Source organism: Ranitomeya imitator, chromosome 9 (assembly GCF_032444005.1).
Source record: "Ranitomeya imitator isolate aRanImi1 chromosome 9, aRanImi1.pri, whole genome shotgun sequence".
Classification (NCBI taxonomy): domain Eukaryota; kingdom Metazoa; phylum Chordata; class Amphibia; order Anura; family Dendrobatidae; genus Ranitomeya; species Ranitomeya imitator.
In genome coordinates, this window is record NC_091290.1 from 7263263 (window position 1) to 7280460 (window position 17198).

Here is a 17198-nt window from a genome sequence, read left to right on the forward strand (position 1 = left end):
TGCAGATTCCTACAGCACAGAGCTGAGTCTGCGGCTGTCCTGCTACTGGGCAACTACAAGTCCCAGCACTGCCGGCGGCTAGTGCTCCTGGATGTTGTGAATGCAGCAGAGATCAGACAGGACTTTCTCCTACTGGAGAGTGTATGACGGGTGGGTGGGTGTATGACCCGTCCCCCTCCCCCCAGGGGCCGGGGATCAGACCCCGATAGTGGCACATGTCACAGGGATCACCAACCTGAACAGATGCGCTGAGGAATAAACACGATAACTGCCAGAAATACACGGCATTAATGTATTCGGCGGTGTTCACACAGTGCAGCACTGCGCCCCTGCATCCTTCACCAGCAATCCATTAAAGCGTTAAAATCGACCATGCCGCTTCACAGGTGAAACCATTGACTGACTGCACAGGGGAACGCGGCACAATACGTCAGCTGCAATGTGTGAACGCGGCCTTAAAGGGGCTGTCATCGATAAAGGAGTCACCAGGTAGGTCTGATCGCCAGGAATACGTGACTAATGTGCCGATTCGTGTGGTCACATGACATCGCCCTGGACGCACATGTATGATGATCACGAGTGCACAGAAGTCGTCATCCTGCAGACAGCAGCCCACACAAGGCTTTTATGGTGGGCCGTCCTGACTGTTCTACCATAATGCACCGCAGTAAGTCGCAGGCCGCGTGCTCACATTTCTCTAGTCACAGATTAACCACCCGATTTATCCACCTAACTCCAGTCTGTGTCGGAGCGGAGGACGTGTTCAGACCTTTCTTTACGTCCTCCAGGATCACCGCGCAGTAATGTGCAGTATGACAACTCCGCTCAATGGAGGGAGCCCAGCTGCAATACCCCACGCAACCCATGGTCAAGAGTGGCGCTGTATCTTAGAGCAGCCATGTACTGTAAGATCAGATCCACATCTGTGAGCAGCGCACGGAGCGGCCGCAGGTCTCCTCTACACGCAGCCGACGCAGGTTAGGAGACTCGGACGTATTCTGTGTGACCCCGGCCTAGAACAGCTCGGAAGCTTCACTTGTGCTGCCCGGGTCTGGCACCACCCTGGCCCTCTGTGGCAGCCGCTGTACCCTCACTAGACCCTGCAGGTAAGACCCCCATTGTAATGTCATGAGGCATCACAAACGCCGGGACACCGGGTGCAGAAATGAAGACCAAACTGGACCCCGGACAATCGGATTGCTATGCTCTGCTTCCGAATCCTGGACACTCTGGACAAGAAGGCGTGTGATGGACGAGGCTCCATTACTTACACTTGTGTGGAGCAGATATCACAGCTCATCATTCAAGCACTGAAGAAAGGGGAGCGCCGAGGTACAGCCGTCCCCAGAGCGACGGGAGGGAGGCCCGAGCGCAACCGTCCCCAGAGCGACGGGAGGGAGCGCCGAGATACAGCCGTCCCCAGAGCGACGGGAGGGAGGCCCGAGCGCAACCGTCCCCAGAGCGACGGGAGGGAGGCCCGAGCGCAACCGTCCCCAGAGCGACGGGAGGGAGGCCCGAGCGCAACCGTCCCCAGAGCGACGGGAGGGAGGCCCGAGCGCAACCGTCCCCAGAGCGACGGGAGGGAGGCCCGAGCGCGGCCGTCCCCAGAGGGACGGGAGGGAGCGCCGTGATACAGCCGTCCCCAGAGCGACGGGAGGGAGGCCCGAGCGCAACCGTCCCCAGAGCGACGGGAGGGAGGCCCGAGCGCAACCGTCCCCAGAGCGACGGGAGGGAGGCCCGAGCGCAACCGTCCCCAGAGCGACGGGAGGGAGCGCCGAGATACAGCCGTCCCCAGAGCGACGGGAGGGAGCGCCGAGGTACAGCCGTCCCCAGAGCGACGGGAGGGAGGCCCGAGCGCAACCGTCCCCAGAGCGACGGGAGGGAGGCCCGAGCGCAACCGTCCCCAGAGGGACGGGAGGGAGCGCCGAGATACAGCCGTCCCCAGAGCGACGGGAGGGAGGCCCGAGCGCAACCGTCCCCAGAGCGACGGGAGGGAGGCCCGAGCGCAACCGTCCCCAGAGCGACGGGAGGGAGCGCCGAGATACAGCCGTCCCCAGAGCGACGGGAGGGAGCGCCGAGGTACAGCCGTCCCCAGAGCGACGGGAGGGAGGCCCGAGCGCAACCGTCCCCAGAGCGACGGGAGGGAGGCCCGAGCGCAACCGTCCCCAGAGGGACGGGAGGGAGCGCCGAGATACAGCCGTCCCCAGAGCGACGGGAGGGAGCGCCGAGATACAGCCGTCCCCAGAGCGACGGGAGGGAGCGCCGAGATACAGCCGTCCCCAGAGCGACGGGAGGGAGCGCCGAGATACAGCCGTCCCCAGAGCGACGGGAGGGAGGCCCGAGCGCAACCGTCCCCAGAGCGACGGGAGGGAGGCCCGAGCGCAACCGTCCCCAGAGCGACGGGAGGCCCGACCGCTGCCTCCCCCAGTGTAACGGGAGGCCCGACCGCTGCCTCCCCCAGTGTAACGGGAGGCCCGACCGCTGCCTCCCCCAGTGTAACGGGAGGCCCGACCGCTGCCTCCAACAGTGTAACGGGAGGCCCGACCGCTGCCTCCCCCAGTGTAACGGGAGGCCCGACCGCTGCCTCCAACAGTGTAACGGGAGGCCCGACCGCTGCCTCCAACAGTGTAACGGGAGGCCCGACCGCTGCCTCCAACAGTGTAACGGGAGGCCCGACCGCTGCCTCCAACAGTGTAACGGGAGGCCCGACCGCTGCCTCCAACAGTGTAACGGGAGGCCCGACCGCTGCCTCCAACAGTGTAACGGGAGGCCCGACCGCTGCCTCCAACAGTGTAACGGGAGGCCCGACCGCTGCCTCCAACAGTGTAACGGGAGGCCCGACCGCTGCCTCCAACAGTGTAACGGGAGGCCCGACCGCTGCCTCCAACAGTGTAACGGGAGGCCCGACCGCTGCCTCCAACAGTGTAACGGGAGGCCCGACCGCTGCCTGGATCCATCCAGTCCTGAGCACAGAGGATCAGGATCTGGGAGGTCTCGGCCATCAAACATTTGTCATCCATCCTGCAAATGCAATTTGTGAGCAAATCACTTCTTACAGCGCCTCCCCTGTCTTCAGGCAACGTCCAGTACTGCAGCTAATTTTCATACAGTCAATAAAGGGGAGTTATAAGAGGAGACACCAAAAGTGCTGCCGTTTATGAAAATATTAAAAACCCCTAATTGTCCAGACCCCCAGGAGTCCGTGCGGCCTCTACCCTCCCACTGCACAGAGCTTCTCCCCATAAAGGGGCGGTTATGGCGGCTGTAAAACACGTCCCCGGGCCGCTCTATAACGGCACAAAAACTCAGCAATCCTCCAGTGTGAAAGTGTTCAACCCCCGAGGCCGCATCACCACAACTCCCAGTATGGGGTACTACTACTCCCAGGAGCACGACGTCCACCGGAAACCTAAGTGGTGAAGGGTCTGGGCCTGAGGGGGGCCTGGCGGGGGGGGGGGGACGGGGGGCCTGATGGGGGGGGGGGGGAAGGGGACAGGGGGCCTGGCGGGGGGGGCACGGGGAGCCTGGGGGGGGGGGGAAGGCGGGACGGGGGGCCTGGCGGGGGGGGGGGGCACGGGGGGCCTGGCGGGGGCACGGGGGGCCTGGCGGGGGCACGGGGGGCCTGGCGCGGGGGCCCCAGAGACAGTGGGAGGGGCCCTGGAGATGACTGACAGGAAGGACAAGCGCTGGGGGCAGAAGGTTGTGACCTACAGCGCTGGAGAGGCCACACGGTAACGGCGTCCGTCACCTCAGCTCCATGACAACCGGCCACCTCTTCAGAGATAAGCGGCCCCAAACCTGCCTGACGATTTATTAGAGGGGTGGTCTACCGTACGAGGGCCATTCTATAGACCAGGGGTGAATAATCTGACAACCTGCCTCCACTACTAGAATGGCGGGCACTCGGGTTGTCAGGCAGCTTCCCCAGCAGAAGACACATGCTGTAAGTAGAAGAAAGGGTTAATATGTGGAGCTGTGTGGTGAATGGACCTGCCCTTTAAGGGGCGACCACAGCCGGGGGCAGAGCCCAGGCCCCACACCCTCGGCAGCACACGTTCCCTCGGCAGCACACGTTACCTCAGCCCGGCGCCGGCAGCAGCACTCGCTCTTCTCGCCTCAACTGACGCCCCAGCCTTCAGGCCGCTCCGTCCCAACACTCCCTCAGCCGGCGGCCACGCCCAGCTCTGCGCTGAATGGACGGACGCCCGTGACGTCACGGAACAGGCAAGAAAACTCCGCCCTGTGATTGGATGATCTACTGGTACATGGAGGCGGGGACCACACCCATCCGTTACCGGGGGGACCGGGCGGGAGACAGCGGAGGATGCTGGGTAATGGGAGGATGGATGATGAGGAGTCGGGACGGGGACGATGGAGCGAAGGATTATGGGATGGTTGCCTCGGCAACGGCATCACGAGCAGCCACAGATAACCATGGTGAGCGGGAGATGATGAGGAAGATGATGGGAGTCACTGCTGTCACCGAGCAACGTGCAGGAGGCTGAGAAATAACGGACTGTGTCACAGAATATCACGTAACCACATAATGACCCCACGTCACCCATAACGACCTCATGTTACCTCATAACAACCCCATGTCACCCATAACGACCCCACATAACCCATAATGACCCCACATACCAATAACGACCCCTCATTACCCATAATGACCCCACGTCACCCATAACGACCCCACATTACCTTATAACGACCCAACATTACCCATAACGACCTCATGTTACCTCATAACAACCCCACATCAACAATAATGACCCCATATTACCCACAATGACCCCACGTCACCCATAACAACCTCATGTTACCTCATAACGACCCAACATTACCCATAACGACCTCATGTTACCTCATAACAACCCCACATCAACAATAATGACCCCATATTACCCACAATGACCCCACGTCACCCATAACAACCTCATGTTACCTCATAACGACCCCACGTTACCCCATAACGACCCCACATTACCTCATAGCGACCCAACATTACCCATAACAACCTCATGTTACCTCATAACAACCCCACATCACCAATAACGACCCCACAATGACCCCACGTCACCCATAACAACCTCATGTTACCTCATAACGACCCCACGTTACCCCATAACGACCCCACATTACCTCATAACAACCCCACATCACCAATAACGACCCCACAATGACCCCACGTCACCCATAACAACCTCATGTTACCTCATAACGACCTCACGTTACCCCATAGTGACCCCACGTTACCCCATAACGACCCCACATCACCAATAACGACCCCATATTACCCACAATGACCCCACGTCACCCATAACAACCTCATGTTACCTCATAACGACCCCACGTTACCCCATAACGACCCCACATTACCTCATAACAACCCCACATCACCAATAACGACCCCACAATGACCCCACGTCACCCATAACAACCTCATGTTACCTCATAACGACCTCACGTTACCCCATAGTGACCCCACGTTACCCCATAACGACCCCACATCACCAATAACGACCCCATATTACCCACAATGACCACACGTCACCCATAACAACCTCATGTTACCTCATAACGACCCCACGTTACCCCATAGTGACCCCACGTTACCCCATAGTGACCCCACGTTACCCCATAACGACCCCACATCAACAATAATGACCCCATATTACCCACAATGACCACACGTCACCCATAACAACCTCATGTTACCTCATAGCGACCCAACATTACCCATAACGACCTCATGTTACCTCATAACAACCCCACATCAACAATAATGACCCCATATTACCCACAATGACCACACGTCACCCATAACAACCTCATGTTACCTCATAACGACCCCACGTTACCCCATAACGACCCCACATTACCTCATAACAACCCCACATCACCAATAACGACCCCACAATGACCCCACGTCACCCATAACAACCTCATGTTACCTCATAACGACCTCACGTTACCCCATAGTGACCCCACGTTACCCCATAACGACCCCACATCACCAATAACGACCCCATATTACCCACAATGACCCCACGTCACCCATAACAACCTCATGTTACCTCATAACGACCCCACGTTACCCCATAACGACCCCACATTACCTCATAACAACCCCACATCACCAATAACGACCCCACAATGACCCCACGTCACCCATAACAACCTCATGTTACCTCATAACGACCTCACGTTACCCCATAGTGACCCCACGTTACCCCATAACGACCCCACATCACCAATAACGACCCCATATTACCCACAATGACCACACGTCACCCATAACAACCTCATGTTACCTCATAACGACCCCACGTTACCCCATAGTGACCCCACGTTACCCCATAGTGACCCCACGTTACCCCATAACGACCCCACATCAACAATAATGACCCCATATTACCCACAATGACCACACGTCACCCATAACAACCTCATGTTACCTCATAGCGACCCCACGTTACCCCATAGTGACCCCACGTTACCCCATAGTGACCCCACGTTACCCCATAACGACCCCACATCAACAATAATGACCCCATATTACCCACAATGACCACACGTCACCCATAACAACCTCATGTTACCTCATAACGACCTCACGTTACCCCATAGTGACCCCACGTTACCCCATAACGACCCCACATCACCAATAACGACCCCATATTACCCACAATGACCACACGTCACCCATAACAACCTCATGTTACCTCATAACGACCCCACGTTACCCCATAGTGACCCCACGTTACCCCATAGTGACCCCACGTTACCCCATAACGACCCCACATCAACAATAATGACCCCATATTACCCACAATGACCACACGTCACCCATAACAACCTCATGTTACCTCATAGCGACCCCACGTTACCCCATAGTGACCCCACGTTACCCCATAGTGACCCCACGTTACCCCATAACGACCCCACATCAACAATAATGACCCCATATTACCCACAATGACCACACGTCACCCATAACAACCTCATGTTACCTCATAACGACCCCACGCTACCCCATAGTGACCCCACGTTACCCCATAGCGACCTCACGTTACCCCATAGTGACCCCACGTTACCCCATAACGACCCCACATCACCAATAACGACCCCATATTACCCACAATGACCCCACGTCACCCATAACAACCTCATGTTACCTCATAACGACCCCACGTTACCCCATAACGACCCCACATTACCTCATAGCGACCCAACATTACCCATAACGACCTCATGTTACCTCATAACAACCCCACATCACCAATAACGACCCCACAATGACCCCACGTCACCCATAACAACCTCATGTTACCTCATAACGACCCCACGCTACCCCATAGCGACCCCACGCTACCCCATAGCGACCCCACGTTACCCCATAGCGACCTCACGTTACCCCATAACGACCCCACGCTACCCCATAGCGACCTCACGTTACCCCATAGCGACCCCACGTTACCCCATAGCGACCCCACGTTACCCATAATGACCCCATATTACCCACAATGACCACACGTCACCCATAACAACCTCATGTTACCTCATAACGACCCAACGCTACCCCATAGCGACCCCACGTTACCCCATAGCGACCTCACGTTACCCCATAACGACCCCACGCTACCCCATAGCGACCTCACGTTACCCCATAGCGACCCCACGTTACCCCATAGCGACCCCACGTTACCCATAATGACCCCATATTACCCACAATGACCACACGTCACCCATAACAACCTCATGTTACCTCATAACGACCCCACGCTACCCCATAGCGACCCCACGTTACCCCATAGCGACCTCACGTTACCCCATAACGACCCCACGCTACCCCATAGCGACCTCACGTTACCCCATAGCGACCCCACGTTACCCCATAGCGACCCCACGTTACCCATAATGACCCCATATTACCCACAATGACCACACGTCACCCATAACAACCTCATGTTACCTCATAACGACCCAACATTACCCATAACGACCTCATGTTACCTCATAACAACCCCACATCAACAATAATGACCCCATATTACCCACAATGACCACACGTCACCCATAACAACCTCATGTTACCTCATAACGACCCCACGTTACCCCATAACGACCCCACATTACCTCATAACAACCCCACATCACCAATAACGACCCCACAATGACCCCACGTCACCCATAACAACCTCATGTTACCTCATAACGACCTCACGTTACCCCATAGTGACCCCACGTTACCCCATAACGACCCCACATCACCAATAACGACCCCATATTACCCACAATGACCACACGTCACCCATAACAACCTCATGTTACCTCATAACGACCCCACGTTACCCCATAGTGACCCCACGTTACCCCATAGTGACCCCACGTTACCCCATAACGACCCCACATCAACAATAATGACCCCATATTACCCACAATGACCACACGTCACCCATAACAACCTCATGTTACCTCATAGCGACCCCACGTTACCCCATAGTGACCCCACGTTACCCCATAGTGACCCCACGTTACCCCATAACGACCCCACATCAACAATAATGACCCCATATTACCCACAATGACCACACGTCACCCATAACAACCTCATGTTACCTCATAACGACCCCACGCTACCCCATAGTGACCCCACGTTACCCCATAGCGACCTCACGTTACCCCATAGTGACCCCACGTTACCCCATAACGACCCCACATCACCAATAACGACCCCATATTACCCACAATGACCCCACGTCACCCATAACAACCTCATGTTACCTCATAACGACCCCACGTTACCCCATAACGACCCCACATTACCTCATAGCGACCCAACATTACCCATAACGACCTCATGTTACCTCATAACAACCCCACATCACCAATAACGACCCCACAATGACCCCACGTCACCCATAACAACCTCATGTTACCTCATAACGACCCCACGCTACCCCATAGCGACCCCACGCTACCCCATAGCGACCCCACGTTACCCCATAGCGACCTCACGTTACCCCATAACGACCCCACGCTACCCCATAGCGACCTCACGTTACCCCATAGCGACCCCACGTTACCCCATAGCGACCCCACGTTACCCATAATGACCCCATATTACCCACAATGACCACACGTCACCCATAACAACCTCATGTTACCTCATAACGACCCCACGCTACCCCATAGCGACCCCACGTTACCCCATAGCGACCTCACGTTACCCCATAACGACCCCACGCTACCCCATAGCGACCTCACGTTACCCCATAGCGACCCCACGTTACCCCATAGCGACCCCACGTTACCCATAATGACCCCATATTACCCACAATGACCACACGTCACCCATAACAACCTCATGTTACCTCATAACGACCCCACGCTACCCCATAGCGACCTCACGTTACCCCATAGCGACCTCACGTTACCCCATAGCGACCCCACGTTACCCCATAACGACCCCACATCACCAATAACGACCCCATATTACCCACAATGACCCCACGTCACCCATAACAACCTCATGTTACCTCATAACGACCCCACGTTACCCCATAACGACCCCACATTACCTCATAGCGACCCAACATTACCCATAACGACCTCATGTTACCTCATAACAACCCCACATCACCAATAACGACCCCACAATGACCCCACGTCACCCATAACAACCTCATGTTACCTCATAACGACCCCACGCTACCCCATAGCGACCCCACGTTACCCCATAGCGACCTCACGTTACCCCATAACGACCCCACGCTACCCCATAGCGACCTCACGTTACCCCATAGCGACCCCACGTTACCCCATAGCGACCCCACGTTACCCATAATGACCCCATATTACCCACAATGACCACACGTCACCCATAACAACCTCATGTTACCTCATAACGACCCCACGCTACCCCATAGCGACCTCACGTTACCCCATAGCGACCTCACGTTACCCCATAGCGACCCCACGTTACCCCATAACGACCCCACATCACCAATAACGACCCCATATTACCCACAATGACCCCACATCACCCATAACAACCTCATGTTACCTCATAACGACCCCACGTTACCCCAGAACGACCCCACATTACCTCATAGCGACCCAACATTACCCATAACGACCTCATGTTACCTCATAACAACCCCACATCACCAATAACGACCCCACAATGACCCCACGTCACCCATAACAACCTCATGTTACCTCATAACAACCCCACGCTACCCCATAGCGACCCCACGTTACCCCATAGCGACCTCACGTTACCCCATAACGACCCCACGCTACCCCATAGCGACCTCACGTTACCCCATAGCGACCCCACGTTACCCCATAGCGACCCCACGTTACCCCATAACGACCCCACGTTACCCCATAACGACCCCACGTCTCCCATAACAACCTCATGTTACCTCATAACAACCCCACATCACCAATAACGACCCCACATTGCGCACAATGACCCCACGTCACCCATCGCTACCCCAGGTTACCCACAATGACCCCACGTCACCCACAATGACCCAACATCACCCATAGCTACCCCAGGTTAACCATTACGACCCCACGTCACCCCATAACGACCCCACGTTAACCCATAACGACCCCATGTTACCACATAACGACCCCACGTCACCCATAACGACCCCACGTTACCCCATAACGACCCGTCACCCATAACGACCCCACATTACCCTATAGCGACCCGTCACCCATAACGACCCCACTTTACTGTATTACGACCCCATGTTACCACATAACGACCCTACATTACCGCATAACGACCCCAAGTTACCGCATAACGACCCCACGTCACCCATAACGAGCCCACGTCACCCACAATGACCCCACGTTACCACATAACGACCCTACGTCACCGCATAAGACCCCACATTACCATATAACAACACCACGTCACCCATAACAACCCCACGTTACCCCATAACAACCCCACATTACCTCATAATGACCCCAGGTTACCCATGACGACCCCACGTTACCCCATAACGACCCGTCACCCATAACGACCCCACATTACCCTATAACGACCCGTCACCCATAACGACCCCACTTTACTGTATTACGACCCCATGTTACCACATAACGACCCTACATTACCGCATAACGACCCCACGTCACCCATAACGAGCCCACGTCACCCACAATGACCCCATGTTACCACATAACGAAGAGAAAAGGAGTTTGTAGCCAGCTCACCGGTAAATCACCGCAGGTGCACGGAACTCCGCTGCAGGAAGACGATCCAATCATCAGAGAAAAGAAAAAAAAAAGTTGAATTCCAGCTCCTTAAAACATGACGTTTATTGTATCCAAATAAAAAATCCAAATGTCCATGGTGTGCAACCTCCCACCGGTAAGTGCCTGGGATGACAGAGATAAACGGCTACGCGTTTCGATCGGAGTGATCTTTATCAAAGCCATACCTGGATCAGGCAGCTTCTCCTACTTATAAGGAGGCTCACCCAACCAGATCATTCATTTGAGTCACATGGCAATTTGACAGGTCCTTTCATCTAAAATCATTGTTCTATATGTAACAACATAACAAAAATAAAGGATTAAAATCACATTCAGCAATAATGTAACATAACTTCATGTCTTTTATTCAATCCTGTTGGGACACAGGTGTTCAATTGGAAAATCCAATATGCTTCTCGTGTGAGAAGCCGGCGTCTAATGTCACCACCCCGACTAGGGGTATTAACCCGTTCTATGCCCTGAACCTGAAGAGTGACAGTGCTGCGTGCATGGTGCCTAACAAAATGTTTGGATGCTGCTGATATATTCCTGTCATTATTCTGAGTGTTACCTATGTCATATAAGTGTTCCCTAATGCGTGTTTTCAATTTTCTGGACGTACAGCCCACATACGACAGGTTACACTCTATACATTTGATTTTGTATACCACATTGCAAGAATTACAATTGATGTACTGCTTTATATCAAATTTGATAGTTTCATCCGCATTATAAAATGTCTTTTCAATACTGGCGAATTTACATGTGCTACAATTTCGTGTGCCACACCTGAAAAATCCTGGATAATTTAACCAGGTTCTGATGGATTTATTTTTGGAGCAGAACAAGCTAGGGGCTATTTTATTACCAATGGTCGGGGCTCTTCTCGACACCACATTAATGCCAGAATTTAGTATGTTATACAGCTGCGGATCTTCATATAAAATAGGTAAATATCTGTTGACAATATCTCTAATTCTAGCGAACTGCGGGCTATATTGAAAGCATATGTATGGCTTTTGTTCCATTTGTAAATTTCTATGCTTTAGTGCTGTAACTAGTTCTTTACGATCTTTTCCTGCTACTATTTTTTTGGCCCGATTAATTGTCCATTGAGGGTATTGTCGATATGTTAATTTATTTGCTATTTGCTCGATTTCACCCTTGAGATCTTTTTCTGAGCTGCAATTCCTTTTAATCCTGGTGAACTCACCCACTGGAATTGATTTAATTGTATGCCTGCTATGGCTGCTTTTGGCATGCAGTATTGTGTTACCCCTCACTGGCTTGTGATGTGTTCTGGTGACGATATTTGAATCTATTTGCCCCGTGAGCTCCAGATCTAGAAATGATATACTTTTGCTATCTGCCCTATGCGTGAATCTAATATTGTACTCATTCTGATTCAGGTACTCCATGAAGCGCGGTATGGCAGACACATCACCCTCCCATATCATGAGCGTATCATCAATGTATCTGCCATACCACGCCACATATTCCAAATACGGATTGTTCACGGAAAAAACGCACTCCATCTCCCAGAAGGACATAACCAAATTAGCAAGGGAGGGAGAGTATTTCGCACCCATGGCCACTCCAGCTTGCTGCATATAAAATTGATTATCAAATGCAAAAAAATTACTAGTGAGCAAAAAATGTATTACCATCAGCAGATATTCAATCAAATCCTCAGAATACTGACTGAATTTGACAAGGTGATATTGGATCGCTCTGATTGCTAGATCGTGCGGGATGCATGTATATAAAGATATAACGTCGCAGCAGAGCCAGGAATAATTTTTTTGCCATATCTTACCATCAAAAATACGTAATACCTCCTTAGAGTCTTTTATATATCCAGGGGAACGTTTTACAAGTGGCTGGAGGAGAGAGTCTACCCATTGACAGAGTCTTTCATTGCAGGACCCGATTCCAGATACTATGGGTCGCATTGGGGGAATCCCCTCTTTTTTATGTATTTTAGGGACCCCATATATTATAGGAGTGACTGGACATTCAACTATTAGATATTCCATTTGTGTTTTAGTTAATACCCCCAGATCGAATCCCTCCTTGATAATGACATCTCTCTTTTTAATAATTTCTTGTGAGGGATTATTTGTTAGTTTCTTATACGTGATTTGATCAGATAATAGTTCCAGCATTTTTTTCTGATAGTCCACTGTGTCCAATACCACTACCACCCCTCCCTTATCTGACATTTTAATTGTAAGATCTGGCATATTTTGTAGCTCTCTTATAGCGTTACGTTTTTTTATAGATATATTCTTAGGGTTGTATTTATTATTAGTTTTTATTTCCTTGTTTAATTGTCTGAGTTCCCTTTCTATGTTTTCTTGAAATTTGTCCATACACTCAGATCTGGCCTGGATTGGATAATAGTAGGGATTTTTTGTAGTAAAATTCTTGGAAACATGCACCCGATCACTATCCAGCAATGTATCTGAGCTGAGATCTTGTAGCGCAATTAGTGCTACTTGTTCTTTAAAGTCCATCTGTGAGTACTCATTATCCACCATAGGTGGTGCTACAGATCCTTCCTGACTTAATTCCTCTTCAGTATTTTGCTCCTGATAAAAATGTTTTCTGATGGTCAGGTTGCGGATAAATTTATTAGTGTCCATAATTGTTGCAAATAGGTCAAAATCCTGGTCAGGAACAAAATTTAATCCCAAGGATAAAACTTGGACCTGTTCTGATGATAAACTTCTGGATGACAGGTTAAGTACATTCGTATATTCATTTATCTTTTGTGCAGTTTCTTGTTGCGTGTAGTCATTCCCCCGTCGTTTGTGTTTTCTCCCCCCCCGCCTGCTGCGTTTTTTGGCTGGCGGTAGTTATTTCTTGGGGTGTATACTCTGTTTTCATTCAGGGAAATGTCTGACGCACTGGCCTGATTGTCTGATGAGTCAGGGTCTGACGAAGTGAAATATACATGCGATTTTTCTTTGCTCTTAGCGTTTTTTCGTTTATGGCGAGATTGACTATACTTCAGTATCGATTTCGGGGTTTTATTTATATTAGTCCAGTTACCCCAATCATACACTTTATTAGTCGCATAATCGTCAGAGTCTCTAGTAAATTTTCTTTTTTTCCGATCCATGATTTGTTCCTCCAAACCCATTATTTTTTCTTTGGTTTGTGTCATAAGTGCATCAAACTGTGCACCTGTTTTATAATCATTCAAAAGAAGATTTACTTCATCTATTTCCTGCTGTATATTTTTCAATTTGTCCTCCTCGTGTTTAATAATAAGATTCATCAAATCCTTCGAACATTTGCTTAGAATAGAATTCCACTCCTCCAAGAATTCTGCTGAGTATACGGTTGTGGGTATTTTTCTAATTCGCAGACCTCTTGGGATCATGTTCTTAGCCACATAATTATTCAATGTGGTTTGATCCCACCACACTTTTGTTTCCTGCATCATAAGTGTTTCCAATTTACTCATATTTTCATTCAGAGTGGATATACCCACATCTTCATTTTCATGAGTAGAGAACACCTGAGCAGCTTTACGCAATCTGTCTCTTGTTAAGTCCATAGCCATGCTGATATGTGAGTAATGATAATTCGCTAGAATTAGAGATATTGTCAACAGATATTTACCTATTTTATATGAAGATCCGCAGCTGTATAACATACTAAATTCTGGCATTAATGTGGTGTCGAGAAGAGCCCCGACCATTGGTAATAAAATAGCCCCTAGCTTGTTCTGCTCCAAAAATAAATCCATCAGAACCTGGTTAAATTATCCAGGATTTTTCAGGTGTGGCACACGAAATTGTAGCACATGTAAATTCGCCAGTATTGAAAAGACATTTTATAATGCGGATGAAACTATCAAATTTGATATAAAGCAGTACATCAATTGTAATTCTTGCAATGTGGTATACAAAATCAAATGTATAGAGTGTAACCTGTCGTATGTGGGCTGTACGTCCAGAAAATTGAAAACACGCATTAGGGAACACTTATATGACATAGGTAACACTCAGAATAATGACAGGAATATATCAGCAGCATCCAAACATTTTGTTAGGCACCATGCACGCAGCACTGTCACTCTTCAGGTTCAGGGCATAGAACGGGTTAATACCCCTAGTCGGGGTGGTGACATTAGACGCCGGCTTCTCACACGAGAAGCATATTGGATTTTCCAATTGAACACCTGTGTCCCAACAGGATTGAATAAAAGACATGAAGTTATGTTACATTATTGCTGAATGTGATTTTAATCCTTTATTTTTGTTATGTTGTTACATATAGAACAATGATTTTAGATGAAAGGACCTGTCAAATTGCCATGTGACTCAAATGAATGATCTGGTTGGGTGAGCCTCCTTATAAGTAGGAGAAGCTGCCTGATCCAGGTATGGCTTTGATAAAGATCACTCCGATCGAAACGCGTAGCCGTTTATCTCTGTCATCCCAGGCACTTACCGGTGGGAGGTTGCACACCATGGACATTTGGATTTTTTATTTGGATACAATAAACGTCATGTTTTAAGGAGCTGGAATTCAACTTTTTTTTTTCTTTTCTCCTACCACATAACGACCCTACGTCACCGCATAAGACCCCACATTACCATATAACAACACCACGTCACCCATAACAACCCCACATTACCTCATAATGACCCCAGGTTACCCATAACGACCCCACATTACCCCATAATGACCCCAGATTATCCATAACGACCCCACGTTACCCCATAACGACCCCACATTACCCATAACCACCCCACGTTACCCCATAATGACCCCACGTTACCCATAACCACCCCACGTCACCCATAATGACCCCACATTACCCCATAACGACAACACGTCACCCATAATGACCCCACATTGCCCATAACCACCCCATAATGACCCCACGTCACCCATAACGACTCCAGGTTCTATCTTTGTGGTCCCACACCAGGTCTGACCTCTGGGGTCTGGTCTGACCTCTGGGGTCTCCCCCGGTCTGACCTCTTGGGTCCCATGTCTGGTCTGACCTCTGGGGTCTGGTCTGACCTCTGGGGTCCCCCACCTGGTTTGACTTCTGGGATCCCCCACCTGGTTTGACTTCTGGGGTCCTCGCCTGGTCTGACCTCTGGGGTCCCACGCCTGGTCTGACCTCTGGGGTCCCACGCCTGGTCTGACCTCTGGGGTCCCCCACCTGGTTTGACTTCTGGGGTCCCATGCCTGGTCTGACCTCTGGGGTCCCACATCTGGTTTGACTTCTGGGGTCCCACGCCTGGTCTGACCTCTGGGGTCCCCGCCTGGTCTGACCTCTGGGGTCCCACGCCTGGTCTGACCTTTGGGGTCCCACGCCTGGTCTGACCTCTAGTCTGACCTCTGGGTCTGGTCTGACCTCTGGGGTCCCCGCTTTGTCTAGGGTCTGATACCAGGAAGGCTGATTGACTCGGCTTAGTGCAGTACGTTGGTGAGTCCATGTCACCCTCCAGCAGTCCCGTTAGTGACCTGAGTAGGTCCTGGTGTTCTGTAACTAATGTGGCCCCTAACCTGTGATCACAGTACACCCTGTAAGATTGACACGGCCTCCGACGCCAAAACCGTTGTGTAAAACATCCTGAAAGTTTTACTTTCTGACAAGTAATTTAGTAACTGATGATGCTGCAGGACGGGTCGGACACACCGTGCAGGGCATTGGCACAGCAGGCTGCGGTGCGAGAACACTGAGGAGACACCCTGGAAGCTCAAGGAGAGGAGAGGGAAACGGCAAGTCCGAAGCAGCACACAGGAACCGCTGGAGATTTACAAAGACGAATGCACAATGTGAACAGAGACTGATAATATTTAGTGATGCTTACTGCAACTGATGGATTATCCAGGAGGTTTCAACAAGTGCAGGAATCATTATTATTATTATTATTATTATTATTATT

The 17198-nt window shown here is 51.3% G+C and overlaps 2 protein-coding genes across 5 annotated transcripts in view; one reads left to right on the plus strand and one right to left on the minus strand.

The window, feature by feature from the left end:
* The window catches only part of FAR1 (fatty acyl-CoA reductase 1), a 48973-nt gene extending 44799 nt beyond the window's left edge, over positions 1-4174 (minus strand). For all 4 annotated transcript variants that reach the window (XM_069739212.1, XM_069739211.1, XM_069739210.1 and 1 more), the window contains exon 1: positions 4078-4174. The gene's annotated coding sequence lies outside the window, so the exon portion shown is untranslated. The remainder of the gene's footprint in view (positions 1-4077) is intronic.
* A 74-nt stretch (positions 4175-4248) lies between these two features.
* The window catches only part of LOC138649414 (uncharacterized), a 78650-nt gene continuing 65700 nt past the window's right edge, over positions 4249-17198 (plus strand). Inside the window, exon 1 of the mRNA XM_069739814.1 lies at positions 4249-4437. Coding sequence (XP_069595915.1) covers positions 4372-4437 — 66 coding nt within the window. The 5' untranslated portion in view covers positions 4249-4371. The remainder of the gene's footprint in view (positions 4438-17198) is intronic.